The 19,701-nt window shown below is 42.2% G+C and overlaps 3 protein-coding genes and 1 long non-coding RNA gene across 6 annotated transcripts in view; 2 read left to right on the top strand and 2 right to left on the bottom strand.

Annotated features, from left to right (window-relative positions):
• Nucleotides 1-996, top strand: part of LOC135089689 (NADPH oxidase 5-like) — a 34,378-nt gene extending 33,382 nt beyond the window's left edge. For both annotated transcript variants that reach the window (XM_063985606.1, XM_063985605.1), the window contains one exon: nucleotides 211-996. In XM_063985606.1, coding sequence (XP_063841676.1) covers nucleotides 211-342 — 132 coding nt within the window. In that variant the 3' untranslated portion in view covers nucleotides 343-996. The remainder of the gene's footprint in view (nucleotides 1-210) is intronic.
• Nucleotides 997-4,622: 3,626 nt separating this feature from the next.
• Nucleotides 4,623-9,342, top strand: LOC135089687 (uncharacterized). The gene is made up of 4 exons (XM_063985604.1): nucleotides 4,623-4,762; nucleotides 5,143-5,987; nucleotides 6,782-6,906; nucleotides 7,440-9,342. Exons 2-3 carry the CDS (start codon nucleotides 5,343-5,345, stop codon nucleotides 6,836-6,838), a joined length of 702 nt encoding a protein of 233 aa, XP_063841674.1. The 5' UTR covers nucleotides 4,623-4,762; nucleotides 5,143-5,342; the 3' UTR covers nucleotides 6,839-6,906; nucleotides 7,440-9,342.
• Nucleotides 9,342-12,008, bottom strand: LOC135089688 (uncharacterized). Its single transcript, XR_010261580.1, has 4 exons — nucleotides 11,869-12,008; nucleotides 11,451-11,604; nucleotides 10,507-10,644; nucleotides 9,342-10,082 (listed from the first exon to the last, which is right to left on the bottom strand). It is a non-coding gene; the product is annotated as an uncharacterized LOC135089688 (long non-coding RNA).
• A 109-nt stretch (nucleotides 12,009-12,117) lies between these two features.
• Nucleotides 12,118-18,454, bottom strand: LOC135089686 (alanine--tRNA ligase, cytoplasmic-like). Of its 2 annotated transcripts, XM_063985602.1 has the most exons (3): nucleotides 18,315-18,453; nucleotides 17,878-17,931; nucleotides 12,118-16,066 (listed from the first exon to the last, which is right to left on the bottom strand). In XM_063985602.1, coding segments are annotated over exons 1-3 (3,675 nt in total). In that variant the 5' UTR covers nucleotides 18,316-18,453; the 3' UTR covers nucleotides 12,118-12,446. The 2 variants fall into 2 exon arrangements, with proteins under 2 accessions (XP_063841672.1, XP_063841673.1); XM_063985603.1 differs by lacking the exon at nucleotides 17,878-17,931 and having other exon boundaries at nucleotides 18,315-18,454.
• Between the last annotated feature and the right edge of the window lie 1,247 nt (nucleotides 18,455-19,701).

Below are 19,701 nucleotides of genomic sequence, written 5' to 3'. Positions count from 1 at the left end.
TTTCTGTCTCTTCTCTCTTCGCCCCCTCAACCTCCTCCCTCATCACCCATCACCTCTCCCACTCCCTGACTCAATACAAATACACGCTTCTTCCCGTTTTTTTTTTTTTTTTTCACCTTACATGCCTCACCTTTTTTCACTCATTCCTACCGACTTATCCTTCCCACGTTCACGCACACTCACCCCTGCCCCTCTCTATTCCCCCTGCAGGTGTTTATGCAACTGGCCAAACAGCAGAAGGGCAAGATTACCGTGTTCTACTGCGGCCCGCCTGCCCTTGGACGAACCCTGCGGTATAAGTGTGATGAATACGGATTTGATTTCCGCAAGGAGATATTCTAGTACCGTGAGAGAGAGAGAGAGAGAGAGAGAGAGAGAGAGAGAGAGAGAGAGAGAGAGAGAGAGAGAGAGAGAGAGAGAGGGGGGGGGGTGACTTACGTAAATGGCGGTGGTGGTGTTGATGGTTTTGTAAATATAGCACGCGCTTAGAAATAGAAGGCGGTGGGCAGGGAAGAGAGGAGAATGTTTATGAGGTGAGAGGTTGTGTCGAACAAAGAGAGAGAGAGAGAGAGAGAGAGAGAGAGAGAGAGAGTTACACTGTACATACAATAATATAAAGAGTCTATTAGTATTACTGCATTTATAGTAGATGCTTATATATATTCCTGTCACGTGGGTATCCTGAGTGCCTTCCAAACCACGGCAAACTGTCTCCCTATGACAAGGCAGAGAGAACAAAGTGGGTAGAGAGAGGTGTGGTACTTATTACAGTCTCGTAGCTACCTCCTTTTCATCTTCGTCTGCCCATCCACGTGTGTTAGTTTTATAAGTCAGTTGATAAGTGTGAATTTTGTACATTTTTATAGAGTCGTGTGTCCTTATGCATATGATGATGTCTATTTTTCTACTGTATGGTGCCTTGTGTTGATAACTCTTTCTTACGGTCACCTGTTTTAATATTAATGTCATTTTAGCAGTGTATTTATTTTTTTTTTTTTCTTTCATGTTGGCTTTTCATATTTAGCGTTTTTTTTTTTTTTTTTTTTTTTTTTCTTTTATTACTTTTCTTTTTTTTTCCTCCGCCAGTTTTATTGTATATGTTAGTGTGTCAGTTTAGTTTCAAGTTTTCTTTCGTGTTAGTTTTTTTTTTTTTTTTCATTTTAAGCGTTTTTATTTACTTTATTTTTTTCTCATTATCTTTATTTTTTTTCATCAGTTTGATTCTGTACGTTAGTTTACCAGTTTAGTTTCAAATTTTCCTTAATGTTAGCTTTTCTTCTCTTTTATATTCAGTGTTGCGTCAGTGACTTGCTTGCTAAGATCAGATTGTTGGACAAAGCTCACTAGCACTCTTAACTTTCCTTCAGTCACCGAACAGCGCCTCCGTTTTCTAAGTGAGGAAGTACAAGAGCGTAATTTATGCTTTCGTCTTCTTTGAGGGGAGCCTTCAAGAAATATATGAATATACTGAACTTGTCACGCCTTAGCGTGACAAGTTCAGTATGCGTAACTGCAGTGTTTGCTTACCAGTATTTGTGTGCTGCTCAGTAATACCAAATCGGGTGATGCTCAGTCGGGTGGCCTCTGTATCGGCACCACGCAAGCTTACTCTTGTGCTTAGGTTATCTAGATTACGTATATCTAATTTATTACTTATTTTCACGTATAATTTCATTCCTGGATTTCGTACTGTTGTCAGTAAATACTCGTATATCGTTTTGTTTAGTTATCGTCGCATTTCATTTTCTCAAGATGGCGAAGCTATTTATTTTTAATGTTTTGCTCCCTATTTTCCCCATTATTAAAGATTCGTTCTTGAGTTCCTTGCTATTGACAGATAAGATATATTTCTCTCTAGTTATCGCCCTATTTCTCTGGTGTATATCTGTATATCTTCTCAATTCACTGCTCCTCATTTTCCACACAACTTCATTCTTAAAATATCGTCAGAGAAGATATAAGTTTTCTTGAGTCACTATCCTTTTTCTCTAATGTATTTCTTTGTATACGGTTGTGTTTCGGGGACCGTCCTCTTAAACGTTTTGGCCTATTACTTTAATTACTTTTTACAAGCTGTAATTGACGTTGTTGAGATCAAGTTTTTTTTTTTTTTTTCTGATTCTATTGATCGTTTAACAAGTTTCTGCATCAACAGCGGGACAAACACCTCTGAGAGCCTGAACTTCCGTACCCTTCCAAAAACATTTGTGATGAGGGAACAAATCGTTTGAAAATGCGGGTCCTATCTCTTGTTTGTCCTCGAGATGTTCCAGGCGTGCTGCAGGCTCCTCCACTTCCTTCGTGCTCAATACACTATACATGACATATCCTTAATGGTGTGTGTTCTATTTCCGTCGTGGAAGGACATGCAGTTTGATCTGACTTTGTACAGCATGTTTGTCAGTTCCCTGTTGATGTAGAAATGGACCTCACGTTATTTTCTACTGGCTATTCTCTCGTCACTTTTCATTTGTAATCCTCTTTGTTGTAGGCTACTGAATTCTGCTTTTAGTTGCTTCCCTTTTGATGTAGAAATAAGCTACGTTATTTTCTACTGGCTATTCTCTCGTCACTTTTCATTTGTAATCCTCTTTGTTGTAGGCTACTGAATTTTGCTCTTAGCTGCTCCAGTGTAAGGGAGTACATCACTAGGCTTCGAGTTGTATTTTGTACTACACTAGTGCATTTATTTCTTCCAGTATTTAACTTTTTTTTATGATTATTTCTTTAACTGTGTATTTCAGTGCATCTCTCAGTCCCCTACAGAGCTTTGTACGATTCTGATTTCGTATTTACAAACCTATAAGCGTCTTATTTTGATTTTTTTTTTCTTTCTCTCCTTTTTTTTTTTACCGGCTCTAGTGAATGTAATTTGGGTTTTCAAGTGCTTCCATGATTCTAGTGATCATTGAACAGGAATTCTGCACCGTTAATGACATCCATGAGAACCTGACTAATTATCTGTGTGGCTTTTGAAAACGGTGAGACACAAAAAAATTCTTGCCTTGCCTTTATTGTCTTGCCTTATTTTATCCACGTTTTGTTGTGTGCAGTGTTGCCTTTAATTTGTGTTGTCCATCTGCCTCCTTTGTCAGGTTTCGTTAGGCACCGTTTGTCTCTTTCTCGTGTAAATTTGTTTCTTTCATGTGTTTTCTTTTTTTTTTTTTTTTTTTTTTTCTTTTCTTTTTTAGTGGTGTCAGTTTTGCAGCATTTTCAGGAGTTTCATATTTATGTCTGATATTATACGTGACTTCCCGTTTTCTTTGTAGATTGCTTTGAATCATTATATCCCACACTCCACTATTAATTCTTAGTCACGTATACAATGTCTTTGGTAATTCAGATATCAGATGTAGCCAGTAACATTTTATATATTCTGCATTCCACGTGTTATATTCTTCCAATAAAGCAAGGTTGTGGTCAGTTCTTAGTTCCTCTGCTGATTAAGTTACAGGAAGTTATGTATTTACTGATGTCTGTCTGTTCGTCTTTCTGTGTGTCTGAGTGTCTGTTCGCAAAATATTCTTAAAAGTTACCACCGTATTCCTGTGAAATTAGTGGAAATGCCAGTTTTTTTTTGTTTTTTTTTTTAAATAATGAAGCGGATCTGGTTTCATATGCGGACCCGGATTTGTTTCAAGCTTACCCGCCGCATGAATCTATGGGGAACGTTTGCCGCATTCATTAAGTCTGCGGATAATTTCAACACATTTCAAATCATACAGTGATGGTGGCTACAACGCTGAGTGCCTCCTAGTTGTATGAATTATATATTTATTTGTGGTCTCCTTAGAATCTCGTCTATTTTATAATATATATATATATATATATATATATATATATATATATATATATATATATATATATATATATATATATATATATATATATATATATATATATATATATATATATATATATATATATATATATATATATTTTTTTTTTTTTTTTTTTTTTTTTTTTCTTTTTTTCTTTTTTTTTTTTTTTTTTTTTTGCATAACGTACATTTTCGTCCATCTTTCCTTTATGTATTCTGTATTTTCCTCTTATAAAGTGATAACTCGTATCAATCATTCAGATGGTGCAAATGATTTTTGAGAGGTAACATTCCTTGTTTTCTTTAATTATTTTATATACTCTCCTTTGTTTACGTGTCCATTAACATTTCTTTTTTGTTACCTGTATTTATGCAGCCGCCACGCCCACGCCCAGGAACACCTCACCCACCCCTGGTGCTGCAGGCTGACAGGCGTGATGGTCTTATATGATGTAAATATTTATTAAAGATTATATTAAACTCATAAAGATAGTTTGAATTATTGATTTTGATTATCTCGGTAGTGGTAGTGGATGACGTCACTATGGTGCAGTGGACGACACCAAAACGTTTGAGAGAGACTAATTATAAAGCATGGCGTTATAATTAAATCTTCATTCACCTTTATTAAAATCTATTTTCATCATTTCTTTACGGTGACTTTTTCTTATTGTGAATAATGAAAATAAAGATCCTACCTTTATACTTAATCTCTCTCAGTCGTTTTGGAGTCGTCCAACATCATGACGTCATCTCAAGCCAATCAAAAGCCAGAGCGGCGGGCGAGTGGCAGCGCTAGCCAATCGTTTTCCACCACCAGCGTGACGTCGTCGGCCAGACCTTCTCCTGCCATCACAGGGAAAGGATCGCTGTCGGAGCTCCATATATTTTAGTGTTTTTTTTTCACGTCCTGGAGGTCAATCTCTTCGCAAATTGGCACATGTAAGTGAAGCTGATTATTGCGACTGTTTACTGCTGCACGGGGAGTGAAGGAAAGCTGGTCAGAAGGTAAATGGTGACAATTGTTAGTAAGTCGTGACTCAAGGGCAACATGGCGTCCCGATCTTACTTCGATCTGCTGTGGGAGGTAGAGGAGGTGAGCACCGGTGCCCTCGGTAAGGTGGCCCCGCGTGATTATTTTGAATGGCGAGGCGATGACGAGGGTGTTGGGGGCGGCCTGCCGAGCCAGTGTGTCTCGGATGACGTACTGTCGGAGGCCCTGCTGGGGGACCCTTTCCTCCCCCTGCTGGACGAGGACGCCCTGCAGCCCCCGCCGCCTGCCCTTCCACACCCCGAGACTCTCATGCAAGTTTCCCTTCCAGCCGGCCAGCCAGCAGCCCCCGGTGCAGCCCCAGCGGCCTCTCCTCCGCGCTCGCCATCCCCCGCCCCCTCAAGCCCACTGCAGCTGGTCACACCCCAGGTTTCTTCCCCCGCCAGCCCCCAGCCCCTCACAGGCCCTAGCTCCAAGACACCCAGCACCAGCCCTCGTAGCCCCGTGCGTGTGGTGGTGCGCACCGGCAGGATGGTGGCGCCCGTGATGCTTGAGAAGTCCTCCCGGTACTTGGTGAGGATACCGGGACCTACACCCCTGCCCCCCACCGCTCCTACCCGCCACCTGTCACTGCAGGAGGAGGAAAAGCCAGAGGCAACCACTCCCACCATGTCTGCCCCTGAGGCGTCCCTCTCTCAAGAGTCTTCACCCCCTCAGGCAAGCCCTACGCCTGACGCCATCACCACCACCACTGCCACCACATTGCGGTCCCTGCCGAGTCGGGGCGGGGCAAGGCGGCGAAGGTGCAGCAGTTCCTCCAGCACCAGCAGTACCGTCAGCAGCAACACCCCATTCCGGTCCCTGCGAGGTGGAGGGGGCAGCGGGGCGGGGTCAGATAGGTTTGCCAAGCGCAAGGCATACGAGCTGGACCCCCAGGAGGACCCAGACATGGAGCGGTGCCGCCTCAATGCCATCAATGCCAGGCGGAATAGGGAGCTGAAGAAGGCACGAATGGCGGAGCTGGAGAAGCTGGTGCAGGAAGGGGATCGGGAGCGGGACAGACTGCTTGGAGAGAACCGGGAGTTGCGGGAGGGCATGGCCGAGCTGCAGCGGGAAGTGAAGCACCTCACCAACATCCTCAGGAATCAGTCGCGCCTCTCACACATATTAGACAAGGTGAGTCCGGTGCGCGTCTCCCTCAGTGATGCCGTGCCCGTGCAGGAGGAGCAGGGGGAGGACCTCCCTGGCGGGGTGTGCCTCCATGTGGATGGAAACGAGGCCTCCCTTGAGATTTGCTCACTGTGTGCCAAGAAAGCTAGCAAGAAACTGCGGTAAAAATCGGTGTTCGGTGCGTGCGGCTTGTATCTGTGAATGGTGGCACGGGCTGCCTGTCTGAGAAATTAAAGTGTTATATTTTTGTTGTACAGACAAGTCTTTACAAAATACAATTTGTAAATATAATTTGTAAGCCAGAATTTAGTTTGTACATATGTAATTTTTTTTATTTTTTTTATTGAGGTTAATTTTGTACAGAAATTTTGTGATACCTTGAACATATGCATGAATATTTGAAGAGGGGCAACCCTTGCATGGTGAAGTGACAAGGAACAGAGGAGTAAATGTGACAGACACATTCCTGTGTGAAAAATGCCTGGTGGTAGAGATTGTTTTGTTAGAAAGATAAAACTGGTCATACGAGTGTTCGTTTTGCTTTGAATATGCCAAAACAAAGCAAATTCTTGATAAAGTCCTTGTTGATAAAATTAATGTTATTCTGTCAAGCAAGAAGAGTGCTTCTTAAAGGTGTTGTACTGTGAGACAGTTGAGTGGAAAGCTGATGTAATGTTTGTTTAGGAATGGGGTAGATTTGTAAAGTAGATAGGAAAGGAGGGTTGTATTTGATGAGACACTGCTGTTATATCTAGCCTTGTGTTATACTTGTGTTACGCTTCTCTCTTTTTCCCCCACAGCTGGCGTCTGCGGGTGGCTCAAGGTCATCACGGCAGGTGGGCAGGGTGCACCCCTGATCCCCTCACTGGGACAGGGGGCCCCAGCCTCACCGTGCCAGCCTCTGCCCCCTCCAGTCCCCACCATGGTAAGCATCAGATGAAGCAATATTCTCTAGGGTTTGTGATAGAGACTAGAGACTAATAGAAAGATGTCTGATGGGGAGTGAGTTACCTGGTGTGGGAGTGCTATTTTGGAGCAAATCTCTTCCAAGAAAAAATTTTGAACTTTGCAGAAGTTTTTGTGGAGTGGAGATATTTTACTGCATTTGGGTATATTTTTTAAGATACTTTCTTCTTTTGATGTGAATATCAATATTTTGTGATTGCATTACATAAGCAGAAAACATGAAAGTTGTACATAGTACATAATGTTAGTAATATATCCACTGATGCAAACAAGATGCAGTATGGACCCAAGGTGAGGGCCATCCCCAGACCTGTTGACTGCACAAAATATCACAAGGTCTGTCATTTGTAGAAGAAACACTAGAGGGACTGTAATGTATAGCGTGCCAACTCTGTTATTTAGTACGAGGGGCCATTTGTCTTGACAAGTATGCTGCCATCCAACCATGATCACTCCTGAGCATTTTATTGGATAAGTTCTTTTAACTTCCAGCTGCCTGGTCGCCGCATCTCATCTTGGGAGAGCAGCGCCCCAGCCTGGCCCTAAAGGTTTGGAGTGGAGAGACCCAGCTTAGTATGCACTGCCTCCATATCCATAGTCTTCATTACACCATTACCTGGTTCTCATTCACAGATATTTCCCTCAGTTCAAGGCAGATTATTCAAAGATGTTTTTGCATTAAACTTTTGGCTTAAACATGTATATAAATTATGAAAGTTCAATTTGATAAAGGCTTTTTTGTAATTTTAAGTTTAAGCTTCTGCACTTCATCTGAAAATGAATGAGGACTAGTTTTTTAATTTTCATATCATTTTCAGTCTGTTCTAGTCATATCCTTACATTGGTTTTGGAGGTGTATGATAAAGCCATAAATGTCCCTGATAGGCTTGCTCCTCTAGCATTCCTAAAGGTATTTATAATTCCACTGGATTTATTGATCTTGAGTTTTGAGACAGGTTAGAACTGTTAAAGTTTTGTGCTATGGTATTTATACATGTTCCTTTGTGTTGAATTCTGCATGACACTTTTGTTCTCCCACATAGATACAGTTGCACTGTTGTGATTTCCATTATTGATCTTAAAATGTTAGCTAGATTATAAAATATCAGGATAACTTATTAGGTTACATATGTGCCACAGTTGCATGCTGCTTAGTTGTTGTCAAGAGGAGTCAAGGAATGTTCACTTCACAGGAACAAAATATTTTTTAAAACTACATTTGTTTTGTTTACATATTTACAAGTTTGTGTGCTTTGATCAGTGGCATTGATCAACATTACCAATGATTTGAGATTTCCAAGTGTTCAGATCTTGTTAATATTTTCATACTTTGCAGCATCTCTGTTCATAAATCTGAGTCTCATAACAACCTCTAAAGTTACCCACATGCCATTTTGATGAAACACCAAATGATGCTGTGAATTTTTGACAAGCCAGAAACCAAACACCCTTTTCTTATTCCTCACTTTTATGCAGAATCAATGAAGCATGAAACTTGGCCCATCCCTGTAGTCTGTTGCTACTCCTTAAAATAATGATATGATAAAATACCTCTAATCCATCATATATGAAGGGATAGGTGCCTAGGGAGAAAAATTAGAACAGTAAAATTGTGGTCACTTTCTTCTCTCTCAGATGCTAACCGAATGTGGGGAACCATTTAATGTTTTAAAGCTCTATTGATTTCCACTGCAAATGTTGCATTCATTTTGATACAGATCTCACTTAAAATGTATATCTTAGATATCTAAGTGAATCAATATTAAATTATTTATTCCAGAGAACAGGATAGATTTTTAACTGGAATCATTATTATTTGTTCCAGAGAACAGGATAGATTTTCCTGTAGGTCTTAGGTGAATGATAAAGCTGTAGGGTCTTAGGTGAACATTCAAGCTGTAGGGACATCACAATGCAATTTTATATTTTTGCTAAAGTGTCACTCACTCTCTCTCTCCTCTTAGTAGCAGGAATGGCTGGCTGGTTCATGCCATGTAAATAGGCACTTTTCCTCTGGATAAGTAACAGCTATCTGCAAATGCTGATAGGCAAGATCTGAACACTGATAATTTGAAGGCCTTTGGAGCTGTACACATATTCCATTAGTCTGTTTAGCAGCAGTGCAATTTTGAGCATGTCATGGCTATCTATTTGTGACCACACTTCAAGCATCATTACTTACCAGATGGGTATCATTTGTTATACATTAAATAAGCATTGATGATTACATCAGCCTGATAAATCTCAATTTTCTTCTGTACATGTATCATTAGCTCAGTTAAGCCTAGCAGGGACATTTTAAGCTGGGTCTCAGTGTTTGGATGGTGGTAGTTCATTGTGTTATTTAAGAAGAATATATATATTGTATATTTTTGTAAATAAATACACAATTGTTTTAGTGTAGTTTATCTAATTCAAATAACATAAGTAGGTTCTGGATTATCAAGATTGCGCTTTACTCCACAACAAACTATTTTCACACTAATAAAGTGCTTGTGTGTTATGTTGTATACTTCCAGTGATCAAGCTCACTGTTGATTGAGGCAGCCATACCTTCATTACTTTGCTCTTGGTCTCTTATTAAATTTCTTCCCTTCACACACTCCTTTACCAGCTGTCTACATCTTTTCCATGAAGGAGTCATCAGTAAAGGAAATGATTCTAAGGTCCTTTACCAGCTGTCTACATCTTTTCAATGAAGGAGTCATCAGTAAAGGAACTGATTCTAAGATCCTTTACCAGCTGTCTACATCTTTTCAATGAGGGAGTCATCAGTAAAGGAACTGATTCTAACTTAAATTTACCATCACTACCTATCATTCTCACATTCACCTCCCCTGCAACACCATCCATATAAACACCAATGAAGTGATACTGTCTCCGCTGCCCTACTTAATTTTAAGAATTAGCTAAGAGAAGAGAAGCAAAACTTGTGGAAACCACTTTCTAGGGTAAATGGGAAACAGCTGCCATCCAGTTGGTGACAAGGCTTAAAAACAGCAGTGCAAGATCTAGTTTTATTCTGGAAACTGACTGATATTACCATCACAACCAACTGCTGATAGGCTGCATAATTTTCCTCAGAAATTAAGACTTCTTCCCTTGCAGTGTTTGTGTTGACTGCATTCACACAATCTGAAGAGAAATAGATCAGTTACTCCTTTCCATGAATCAGAACACTACATTTCACCTATTTTCCATTGTATTGTACATTAACATGAAATGTATGAAAATAGACTGCATAGTATTTAAATTACATCCACAGTTTTCAAAAGATCTATAATTCCACACTTAGGTAGAAGAACTTCAATTCCAACAATCCATCAAAATCTGGATATTTTAAATATTTTGTTGATTGGTAACAGGTACTGACAGTTGAGAATAGGCTGAAAAGCTACATTTAGCACCAGGCTTGGATCTCTGTCTCTATACAACTTGGATTGAATATTCCTCTCAATACCATGAATCATCTGAGCAGTCTCAGCCTACTGCTTAATCCCACTCTAGTCATTACATCAAACTCATTGCCAAAGAATATGAAGCTTGAGATCCTTATTACCTTCATGTATAACTTGCACAGTACCATCCAACACATCTGTAATCTTAAGACCTGGAATATAAGTAGCTGATGACCCAGTGCTTCCATCATTGTGTGCCAGTGCTACAGGAGCCGTCACCAGCAAAGGTAACACGTCATCTGAAAAATGCAAGTTTATGAGATGACTGATGACCAACAGTTACATGTAAGTGACTCATCTACATAATTCCTATTACTCATGTCAAGCTAATGTGTAAATGTAAGAGTGAAGACACTACTGCCATATATCTCAATGAATCAGAGTAGTAGTTATACAAATTATTCACTAAAAAATCAAAATTTTTCCAGTAATCAAGAGATTCCAGAGGCAATTATTAAAAACAGGTACTTCAAAAGTAATATATCTGAGCTACTTTCATGCAAATCAGGATGACTATACTAGAAAACAAGTGAAGTTCAGTGAAACACAGCTAAAATGAGAATATGTGGGGAAATATTTCATTGGTAAAAGCAGTGGGGAAAAAATAAATGCCATCAAAACAAAATACCTGACCTGAAGAGCTTTCACTTTCATATACCATGAGGTAAGGACAAGGCTATTTAGAGGTTACTTGTACAGGAAACTAAAAGCAAGAACGAGTAAAGCACTGAGAAAGTAATCGATACTGAATACTACCCATTAACTCAGAATTTTAAAGGTTAAAGTGCACCATACTCAAAGGAGCATAGGCAATGTGATGATTGGTTACCAGTAGCCATTTAAGGTTTAGTGAGCATAGAAGTTGGCAGCCACCCAAGACCAATCTCAACTACAAAGTCAGTTTCAGACCCAGGACTTCCTGCATTAAAGTAAGACACTACCACCATTGAACCATTTAACAGTACCAATACAAAACACCCAATTAAAAAAGATGGAAACAATAAATGCCTTTAATACTATCCACTACCCCAAGATAAAGTCTCACCTGACACTGCCACTACTAAGCAGCAGTGGATGGTGTCACAGTACAGTCAGGTGCCCTGTAGTCCTGTCTGTCCAACTGTCCTTCTGCCTCAACTGGTAACATTCTCTTGAAATCAAGAAACACTCACATGGCCCATGACCCAAGAACTGTCCATCTGGAAATTCAAATTTACTCAACTGAAAGCTTGGGACAAAATATGCTTAAATCCAGTAAGCATAAATAAAACACTGGGAAACACCAGGTAAGAAATAAACATCCTACACTACAGTAGTACTAGTTATAAGGCCAGTATTAATTCACTACTTGAATGCTAGTTCTCTGCAATAGACATTACAGAAAGAATGTTACTTCAGGATAATAAACTTGTGGTCTCAGAGAGCATTATAAAATAAGAAATTAAGTTTCATATGTAACATACCTGGGCTGCAGCTAAATACCAGTTGACTAATGCATAATCTGCCTAGAATCACTGCTGATGCTGTGTTTTGAGGATTGAGGCAGCAGGCCAGGCACACAACTCAACTAATCCACATCTCACTGGGATGACACTGGCTCCTCTCTCTGGAGATATGTACAACAGCCTCTCTGCACCAGTGGAAAGTAATCTTGCAAATTAATGATTTGTTACTGTTCTACCATTAGCATCTCAGGGAAGTAACACACAGTAAGGTAGCCACCCTTTAATAGCAATACAAAATAACACCCTCATGACCTCTTCTTCCCCCAGGAAGATGATGTTACAGGATTAAAGTTTAGGTCAACATCTGAGTAGAAATGCAGCCACATCACCCATAACAAAAATTAAGATGCCTGAGCAGTTCACAATGATGATGATGATGATCTTAATAATAATAATAATAATAATAATAATAATAATAATAATAATAATAATAATAATAATAATAATAATAATAGTAATAATAACAATAATAATAATAATCCCAATAAAGCCTCAGTTCAATTCCCAGGACATGGCAGCCTACTCCAGATGGGCATTTAGTATGCAGGCTTAGGGGGGCCAGCTGCCTGCACAACAGGGAGATCATATAACTTGGGTTGATTTAATATAGTCTTGTACCAGCGCATCACAGCAGGCAGACCATCACGACCCCCGGCCACCAGGCCACCCTTGACAGCAGGTGCCAGGACGGAGAACACGTACACATCAGCCAGACTAAGCCGCTCTCCAGCCAGGTAAGTGTGGTGCAGCAGATAAGCCTCCATGTGCCGCAGCTCCTGGTCCAGACTTTTCTGTGCACCTTTGGCCCCACCCTGCTTCCCCAGGGCAGCAGCAACCAGTGGCAAAAGATGGGACTCTGCCGTGGTCATCCAGGCCAGGACCTGTGCCTGGCCTATGGGGTCGTGGCCCCGCATGGCATCAGAAGCCAAGAACCAGGTAGCACCCATACTACCCGTGATGGTGGAGCCCTCAGGCAGCAGCAGGCTAGGCACAGTTTCTCGCCCAAACAGGTCTATGTACTGTGGCTTGGTATTGCTGACACCCATCTGGAATTTGTCCACCATCTTTAACTTGATGTCAGCAAACTGAGCTGCTATCACTGCTGGCAGGGACAGCACACTGCTCGATGCCCCATAGAGCAGAGGCACACTTGTAGTAGGTCGGAATGCATCTTCATAGCCTTCGGGCTTTTGACGTGGGGCAGCATTGGCAGCATTGGCAGCCTTCTCCAGGGCTGCAGCAGGTAGCTCTAATGTGACTGGAGCACAGCCCAGCTTCTCTTGAGCAAAGCTGTGTGCCATCTTCAGCGCCTCAGGCATAGCAGCTACCTTTGAGCCACTCACCTGTGCAGACTCTGGCTTTCCTCCACCACGGCCAGACAGCAAAGGCTCCAAATGCTTCACCCATTCATTAGCCTTCAAGCCACGGGCCACATCCTTCGAGGAAACTGCTGCCATGGCCAGAATCTTGCCAGCATCAGGGTCAGCACTGAGGAAAAGAGCCGGAGGACCACCACGCAACTCTTTCAGAGCATCATTCAGCACCTTATTCTGAGCAAATGCCGGCAACTCTACCACTATGTATGCCACATCAGGGTTGGAGGCCAGCAGTTCACGGGTGGCCTGCACAGCCTGCTTTGAGATGGCAGCCTTGCGGGCTCGCTCAGCATCCGCTTCGACCCGCTTGATGAGTTCCAGCTGGCGGCGCAGCTCCTCTCGCCGCCAGTGTTGGATCTGGGCAGTGTTGACCTGGTCCAGCAATGCAGTCACCTGCCGCACCACCTCACGCAGCGGCGGTCGCTCTGCCTCCACCCGCACCTTCAGGCTGCTAATCTCTTCCTGCAGGAGTGCAGCACGGGCAAGAGCACGGACAGCCTCGGGGCCAGTCACAGCCACCACCCGTCGAATGCCCTTGGCAATTGCTTCCTCACTCACAATGAGCAGATCCCCTGCATGGCCTGCCTGCAATAAATGTGTGCCACCACAGAACTCTACGCTAGTGGAAGCTCCGGCAGGTCCGTGAGGGTCAGCCTCCAGTTGCTCCACGGATACGCCCACGGATACCACCCGCACTGGATCAGGGTACACTTCCCCAAACACAGCACGCAGACCCTGAATGCTTTTTGCCACAGCAAGTGGGGCTGTCTTGGCAAACACAGGCTGGTTCTTCTCTATCATGGCACGGGCCACTTCCTCCACACAGCGCACTTCCTCACAGGTCAACGCACCACGACTTGTGAAGTCAAAGCGCAAGCGATCTGGAGCCACCAAGGAGCCTCGCTGGTCTGCTTCAGCGGTGAGCACTTGCCGTAAGGCATAGTTTAGGATATGGGTCCCTGTGTGGTTGTTCATAAGGTGTCGGCGGCGGTGAGTATCAAGGGACAAGGTCATCTCGTCACCCACCTTCAAGTTACCTTCAACCATGCCTAGGTGACACACGTAGCCGCCACGGGCCTCCACATCCTCCACCTTAAACTCTGTCTCAGGGTCATCTACCTTTGTCATGAAGCCTTCATCATGTTCTTGCCCACCACTCTCAGCATAAAAGTTGGTTCGATCCAGTACAATGCCACAGCGCTGTCCTGAGGTTGCAGCATCCACAAATCGGCCCTCAAATCGGATGGCCACCACGCGGCCCTTGCATGGATCAAAGAAGTACTCTGCTTCTTGGACAGGGCCGGCTTTGTATTTGTATTTAGGGGCGTCATCAGTGAAGGCAATGCCACGGCCCTGCAGCTCATCAATGGCGTGCACGTTGAGGCGACAAACATCATCCTGGCCTGCCTGACCCCCACGGGAACGTTCCTGAGCTGCCTGCCGGCACTCCTCAAAGGCTGTTTCATCCACACCTAAGCCTCGCTCCTCAGCCATGAGACGTGTCAAATCAGGAGGGAAGCCATAAGTGTCATACAGGCGCCACACAACCTCACCTGGTACCACGCTACTGCCACCTGCATTCCCTAAGTGCTTCACAGCACGTTCTAGTACCCTCTGGCCTCGCACCAGTGTCCGCAGAAACTGCCTCTCCTCTTCATCAATCACATCTTTCAGTGCCTGAGGGTCACGAGTCACCTCAGGGAAAGCCTTCCCAAGCAGCGCCACCACCACATCAATCAAGGTGCTCAGCACGCCTGGCCGCATACCCAATTTCTCTGTAGCATAACGTACGGCACGACGCAGGATCCGCCGCAGTACGTACCCACGCCCCGTATTGTCCGGCATCCCACCATCACTCAGGGCAACTGTCAGGGTGCGCAAGTGGTCAGCCACCACACGGTATGCCATGTCCACACCATTAGTGTCTGCATCACCCACTCTCCCTTTATATGGCTCACAGCCAGCCAATTCCTGGATGGCTGCAAAGATGGGTGTGAAGAGGTCAGTGTCATAGTTGGAAGTCTTGCCCTGTAATATTGACACAAGTCGTTCCAGCCCCATCCCACAGTCAATGTGCTTCCTAGGCAAGCTGCGCAGGGTGCCGTCAGTCTCACGATTGTACTGCATGAAAACCAGGTTCCAGATCTCCAGTACATCTGGGTCATCCTCATTAACCAGGTGAGCAGCATCACGGCCACCTATGCGATCAAAGTGGATCTCAGAGCACGGCCCACAAGGCCCTGTTTCCCCCATTTCCCAGAAATTATCTTTCATACTGCCAGGTAGGATACGCTCTGCTGCAATGCCGAGATCAAGCCAGATCTGACGGCACTCCAGATCGGGCTCCAGGCCCTGGTCAGGGCTGCCACCAAAGTAAGTTACATACAGCCGGTCCTTTGGGAGATGGAATCGATCCACCAGCAACTCCCAGGCCCAAGTACACACCTCCTTCTTGAAGTAGTCCCCAAAGGACCAGTTGCCCAACATCTCAAAGAATGTGTGGTGGTAGACGTCCTTACCCACATCGTCCAGGTCATTGTGCTTCCCACCAGCTCGAATACACTTCTGGGAGTTGACCACTCGCACCAGGCCTGCTAAGGGACTGCTAGGTTCCACTGATCCCACAAAGATGGCCTTGAACTGGTTCATGCCCGCATTAGCGAAGAGCAACGTGGGGTCCTCATGGGGCACCGTTGAGGAGCTGTGATAGTAGGTGTGAGCACGCTCCTTACGGAAGTAGTCCAGGAAGGCCTCGCGAACCTCCCAGCTCTTCATCTTGCCTGGAGGAGAGGAAAGAGAGTATGGTAAGAATACAGGAGTTCCCGTTATGTAAGCATCCAATATACAAGAACCAATGGTATGAGATGAGTAAATTAGGAACTATTTTCTTTTTATGAGCACAAAAATCCAATGATACAAGCTTCAGTCCAAGGTAAATAAAACTACAAAGCTTAAAACAAGACACAATAAGCTAAATGGAGCTTCTTGTGACAAATTAAGAATATTTAACTATGAAGTATTGATTAGGTTTCTAAGCCTGCAAATGTATTCTCCTTTTAAATATGATACCTCAAATGTATTCTCCTTTTGTATATGATATTAAGTTCATTAAATCTAAAATTTTGATGAGCAACAAAATTCCAGTCAAATTACCTAGTGTTTTTTACTCAGTAATCTCCCTTTTCTTGTCAGCTTTGACCACAAAAAGGTCCTGTTTTAACATTCTCAGCTAACAGATCACAACAGCATAAAACAAATTGTGATGTATTTAATTATTGTAACAACTAAAACAACCAAAAACAAGAACATAAATATACAATAACATTTTGTTAACCATATCTTTTGTCTTCAAGATGGCACCATTTTAATTTGATAAATTTTCAAGTATTTGAATTGATATGATAACCATTTCTAAGCAACATAACTTTTTTTTCTTTTCTTTTTTAATATATGGCCTTGGTTTTTGACAGCCTCCTCTGCAACTCTTGACATCTCACCTGAACTTTGCTATAAAATATTCTGCAACTGCCATGCTAAGTCCCCTAACAGCCATATAACAATCTTCTAACAAGCAAACAGCTAAGGTATTTATTTTCAAATTACGTCAAACTTCACCATGACTAGCTCCCTCACAAGAAGCTTTGTTCCCTGGATACCAAACATAAATATGACAACTCAGTTCAACAAGGAATGACAAGAACTGCACATGCAAGGAAATAAGTAAGTGAGAGTTTAGTATCTGTAAAATATAGCTTACCAAGACAGTACTTTGTCAGCAAAAAAAGGAGCAGTAACCAGAAGCAATTATTGATTAAAACCAATATGTTAACTTTCAGTAATACAGAAAATGTGTAACACACAGCAGCTGCTACTAAACTGTGACTATACCTCATAATACAAATTTTCTGGTGTTGCTACAGTTAGACAATACACACCACACAGGTGTGGCCATCCCCATGTCTTACATCACTACTTAGAAAATTTTGAAACATGCATCAGCCATCAGAAAATAACACTAAATTTTGGAGATTTGGTATATTTGTGTCACACATCAATGTAACCATACTCAATGACCTTTTGTGTTGGATTTGCCAGTCAAGATGGAGTTCAGTGAAACAACAGTATCATTAAATTCTGATCAATCTACTTCTGCCAACAACTCACTAGTATCTGTAACAGATTCATCTATTACTCTTCAAAGTTTCATCTCGACTGTGCTTACACTGTCTGTCTCTCAGCAGCCATAGGTGAGTTGAGACATGCCCTCTTGTGGTTAATGCAATTTTGAGGGAGGTGCCTCAGCTTAAGAGGTTAAAATATAAAATCCCAGGAAACAAAAACAAAGTAAAATTTCACTTAAAATGGCTTTTACTGTTACATAAATAAGACTGAGACGCAGCCAAGAAATGGACAGACTGCTGTCAGCACCTCTAAGGCGGCTTCTAGGCCACCCTGGTTCAAAGGTCAAACGTGGTGTTTGATTTAGTTTTGAAATGTCTCTCATAATCATGCTGCTAAGCAACTATCATGCAATTAATATGTTATTTAGCATGACGTAAAGCGCCACTCCAGAATGCATCTGCTTTCTTACTCGTGAAATTCTGCTTGTCCAGCGGGTCCCCAGTCATGCTGTGCTTGTTGTGCACTGAGAAACAGATGACACGCCTAAATATCATATGAAACCACAAATTTGAACAATATATTTTTTTATATGAAATAGGTATAGATTCACAATCTCTAGGATGCTGTTTACTGAAACAATACGCGGGATAGGCAAAACTGAACAATTGAAAAAAAAAAAATGTAATTACGAGAAAGGGTAATCAACGCAAAACTTATTGGGAGGTGTTTCAAATTATAACCACGTGACTGTCACTGGGTTGCCAGGCCTGTTCTAAATGACAAGGGAATCCCCCACTGCCTCGCCTCGGCCTTCACAACAGTGACAGCACTAGCCACAGATACCACCCCGTCTGGCTCCTGTTTTGCGCCCTTCGCCACAACCTTCACGACCCGGGAAGGACTTACTTGTATGTGTAGGAATGCAAGGGACGAAAAAAGCAAAGGATGGGCAGCTGCAGGCCTTCAACTAGGGCTGGAGGCAGGAATACTGTCACGCCGCCCCGCTCAGGCCGGCGGTCAAAACAAGAAAAAGGTCGACGGCGCGCTGCCACTCCACATGTTTATGTCGATATTTTATGTTACATGGTATTCTTTTTAAATGTTTTTATATCACCTATTTATTAAATAATATTTTTCAAACTATAAATTATTATATATGCACTAAATTGTTTTTTTTCTCCTTTGTTATGAACATTCCAGGCTCGTTATCCCTTCACACCCATTTCATTCATCAGGGTCAAGCCCAACTATTTCCAGTCACAAAACTGGATGCATACATGTGTATTGTTTTGCCACAGTCTTAATACATTAATACAGTAATAAAAACGTTATATATATTAATCTCTTTTTCATCATAACGTGAATGACGAAATCAGGCACCTCACTTACATAAGAACATTAGAAAATAAGGGAATTTGTAAGAATCTGTCAAACCTACGAGTTGCAGTCCCTGTATTAAACGTAAGTATACCTATTTCCACTTTTCATCTTCATCCTTAAAATGTATCTAATCTTTTTATGAAGCTCCTTAATGACTCGGCACTAACAATTTAATAACTGAGCCCATTCCATTCATCTGTCTTTCTATTTGAAAACCAATACTATTTTTTTATTCTATTAAGTTTGAACCCATTATTTCTTGTCCTATTCTGATTCTGACCATGAGAATTTTACTTAGCTCGCCTTGTTATATCACCTGTGCCACTTAAACACCTCTACCAGATTCCCAGTTAACCTATTAACTTGTTCATGCATCATAATATAAATGAAGGAAAGAAAGGATCTACATGAAATAACACAATTCTGTTACAGGAAACATATAATACAACAAGGACATGAATAACAACGGCGAGTCATGATGACCAGTAACAAACAGAAACAAAACAAAAATAAAAGAAATAAGGCGATCACTAACAAAAGGATTCAAGCAAGAGTGCAATAATTATTTAAGGCCATTTTTTTAATTCATGGCATTATATTTAAGTGCATCAGAGGCTGAGTATTTCTTTCAAATTTCTCTCTTAATTTCTTTCCCTCCCTCTCTCCTTCTTTTCTTGTTCCTTTCTTTAATTTACTCTGCATCATCCTACCACATTCTTCGCTCGTTTCTTTTATATTTGCAGGGCAGCTCTCTCTCTCTCTCTCTCTCTCTCTCTCTCTCTCTCTCTCTCTCTCTCTCTCTCTCTCTCTCTCTCTCCAGACTGAAGAAGGAGGAGGAGGAGGAGGAGGGGATAAAGTAACACAGCATCCTCCATATATCTCCTTAACCACTTCCTCCTCCCTCCCTCCTGCC

Source organism: Scylla paramamosain, chromosome 33 (genome assembly GCF_035594125.1).
Source record: "Scylla paramamosain isolate STU-SP2022 chromosome 33, ASM3559412v1, whole genome shotgun sequence".
Lineage (NCBI taxonomy): Eukaryota > Metazoa > Arthropoda > Malacostraca > Decapoda > Portunidae > Scylla > Scylla paramamosain.
Note: the sequence above shows the minus strand (reverse complement) of the source record. Positions and strands in the feature narration are given on the sequence as shown.

Excerpts from the sequence above, each read along its gene's own strand:
- LOC135089687 (XM_063985604.1), top strand. The coding sequence starts at position 5,343 with ATGGTGGCGCCCGTGATGCTTGAGAAGTCCTCCCGGTACTTGGTGAGG. Across the intron at positions 5,988-6,781 it reads TCTCACACATATTAGACAAG|CTGGCGTCTGCGGGTGGCTC; the intron begins GTGAGTCCGGTG and ends TTTCCCCCACAG.
- LOC135089686 (XM_063985602.1), bottom strand. Across the intron at positions 16,067-17,877 it reads GGACAAGCAGAATTTCACGA|GCAAGATGAAGAGCTGGGAG; the intron begins GTAAGAAAGCAG and ends CCTCTCCTCCAG.